We start from the raw sequence: 2,324 nt of genomic DNA, 5'->3' as shown, positions 1-2,324 counted from the left end.
GCAGTTTTTGATCCCTCTGATCCCGTTCTTGATCCAATGTGGAGACAAGGTATGTTGGTTATACCTTTCATGACTCGTTTAGGAATAACCAATTCATTGACCCCCCAAAACAGATCCACTTAATAATTCTACTTCACACTTCAAATTTTGACGGTTCAATCAATCTTTATTGGGCGAAACAGAGGATATCTCGACGAAAAGGGACTTGGAACACCAATAGGCATTAAATGAAAGAAAAGGGGGTTAAGTGTTATACTTCACTTTGATGTGGAAACGTATCAGGTTGGCCATATCTCCCTAGAAACAAAGAGAAACAAGATTAGAAATTCTACGTATTTCAAATTTATGGGCAATGGTTATCTAATTAACTTGGACACTTGTAGGGAAATTCCCTGATAGATACAATCCACGTTTATCCAAGGAGGACTGACTTAATCAACTCTTACCCAAGGGGATGGTTTCCAATATCTTCTTCTCAATGTTCTCCAAGTTTGGCATCATGTCGGATGCAATGAAACCTGGGGCACACATTGACGTGGAGTAATCCCATGAAAAATACTTACTTTTAGCACTTACTGCAGAAGGGGATGTGTCAACTTACTAGCGGAAACTTGTGAAACACTCACATTTACATTTCTGCTTGAATATTCCTTTGCGACACTCTGCTTTTGCAACACTGTAATTGGCTTGTCCAACATTGCCAACCAGACCAACAATAGATGCAATATTGGACATAAATTGGAAATGTACTTTCTCTATCTAAACAATATCTCGGACCTAATCGAGTTCGTTCGACAATTTCATATCCTAACAGAATTCTTTTCAATAATCCTCAAGTTGCTAGGCATGTTAATACTATCGAAACAGCTTGATCAACAAATATAGACCAGAAAAAAAAAAAAAAAAAAAAACCTATATCGTTTGGCAGCACAAGCATTTACCTTTTTCTTTTTCATCATTATTTTGGCTGCTGCATGCAAAAGCAGATAACCTCAGTTACAAATAACAAAAACCCCAGCACCCATGCATGAAAATAGTTGAGGCTTTCAAATATAAATACCTTTGTGCAGAGAAATACACGAGTAAGATTCAAATCAATAACCTCTTGCCACTGGGTTTCTTCATTCTCATCAGCAAACCATCCCGAGTGATTACTAACAACATGGAACAATCAGGGTAAAGTGTAAGATGGACAATGTTACAACCACTTATCCCAAAAGCTAGAGTTATCAAGCGCCGCAACACCCTCCCCACATGCAGGCCCGCACACACACACACATGGCTTGGCACCAAGTGGGCACAACCAATGTGTAGCACAAAACTCTCGCAATTACCAAGGATCAAAAACCCTACCTCCTAGCTCTGATACCATGTTACATCCGCTTATTCCAAAAGCGCAAGCCGTTAAGTAAGGGCAACAACAATGTATAACACACAACAGTAGGGAAAAAGAGAAGCAAAGGAGAACTCGTAATAACCTGCATTGTTTATTAATACATCCATTGTTTCCCATACATCGACTACCAGTACAAATGGTGAACACCCAATATATGTTACAATCAGAGAGCACAAAAAATCAAATGAATCATCCACTAATTCAATCAGCACAAGGGGAAAACATACAGTTTTAATTGTTGACTCGACATCAGCTTCTTTTGAAACGTCTTCCCCAAATGTAAGAGTTTGATCACCACATGCCTCAATCTGCAAGAAAACAGTGTATGACAGGTCACTATCTCATCTAAGGGACATCCCATTGCTTTCGCGAAGCAAATCCAATTGCAGATTTTCTGGCAAAAAAAGCTTCAAAATCTAGGAACTTAGAATTCTTGGTGTCTTTCCCTAGACATGTTGCTGATTATGTAGAAAATGATATTCTGGGTAGGCATAGTTTTAGATTCTCTTAGGGCACTGCTTTCTTTCTCTGCTGATAGCCATGCTGAATGTGGAGTTTGTTAGCGGCTGTAGGGGTCTCTGCTCTGTCCCTATTTCTTCTTTATGATGTACTCCCTTTTCTTCTTAATATATTCATCTTTTAGCAAAAAAGAATAAAGGGAAAATCATATTTTTGTGAGGGTAGCATGGTCTTTCCACTTCTATTGCGTCTAGACATGTACCTACCCGAGCGGGAGGGTTCTCCATAAATAAAATACTATTATCCTTTGCATACAAGGCATATAACTTATTCTCCTTTTCTCCCCCTACTTTTTTTTTTTTTATACACTTCGGCTCCGTTTGGTATCGTTTCTGTTCCAGAAACTCCGTTTCGTGTCAAAAACGGAAATTTCAGTTTCTGTGTCAAAACGCCGTTTTTAAACGATTTA

The 2,324-nt window shown here is 38.7% G+C and overlaps 1 protein-coding gene and 1 long non-coding RNA gene across 2 annotated transcripts; both read right to left on the bottom strand.

Annotated features, from left to right (window-relative positions):
- Positions 1-228: 228 nt before the first annotated feature.
- LOC122071350 lies at positions 229-724 on the bottom strand. Its single transcript, XR_006138159.1, has 2 exons — positions 447-724; positions 229-297 (listed from the first exon to the last, which is right to left on the bottom strand). It is a non-coding gene; the product is annotated as an uncharacterized LOC122071350 (long non-coding RNA).
- A 172-nt stretch (positions 725-896) lies between these two features.
- Positions 897-2,011, bottom strand: LOC122071349. Its single transcript, XM_042635686.1, has 3 exons — positions 1,624-2,011; positions 1,479-1,520; positions 897-1,154 (listed from the first exon to the last, which is right to left on the bottom strand). The coding sequence occupies exons 1-3, from the start codon at positions 1,755-1,757 to the stop codon at positions 959-961; spliced, it is 372 nt and encodes a 123-aa protein (XP_042491620.1). The 5' UTR covers positions 1,758-2,011; the 3' UTR covers positions 897-958.
- Positions 2,012-2,324: the final 313 nt, after the last annotated feature.

Source organism: Macadamia integrifolia, unplaced genomic scaffold (genome assembly GCF_013358625.1).
Source record: "Macadamia integrifolia cultivar HAES 741 unplaced genomic scaffold, SCU_Mint_v3 scaffold_211A, whole genome shotgun sequence".
Lineage (NCBI taxonomy): Eukaryota > Viridiplantae > Streptophyta > Magnoliopsida > Proteales > Proteaceae > Macadamia > Macadamia integrifolia.
Note: the sequence above shows the minus strand (reverse complement) of the source record. Positions and strands in the feature narration are given on the sequence as shown.

Coding starts and splice junctions, on each gene's coding strand:
- LOC122071349 (XM_042635686.1), bottom strand. CDS start 1,757: ATGGGATGTCCCTTAGATGAGATAGTGACCTGTCATACACTGTTTTCT. Junction 1,521..1,623: donor TCGAGTCAACAATTAAAACT/GTATGTTTTCCC, acceptor TTGTACTGGTAG/TCGATGTATGGGAAACAATG. Junction 1,155..1,478: donor TGTATTAATAAACAATGCAG/GTTATTACGAGT, acceptor CCATGTTGTTAG/TAATCACTCGGGATGGTTTG.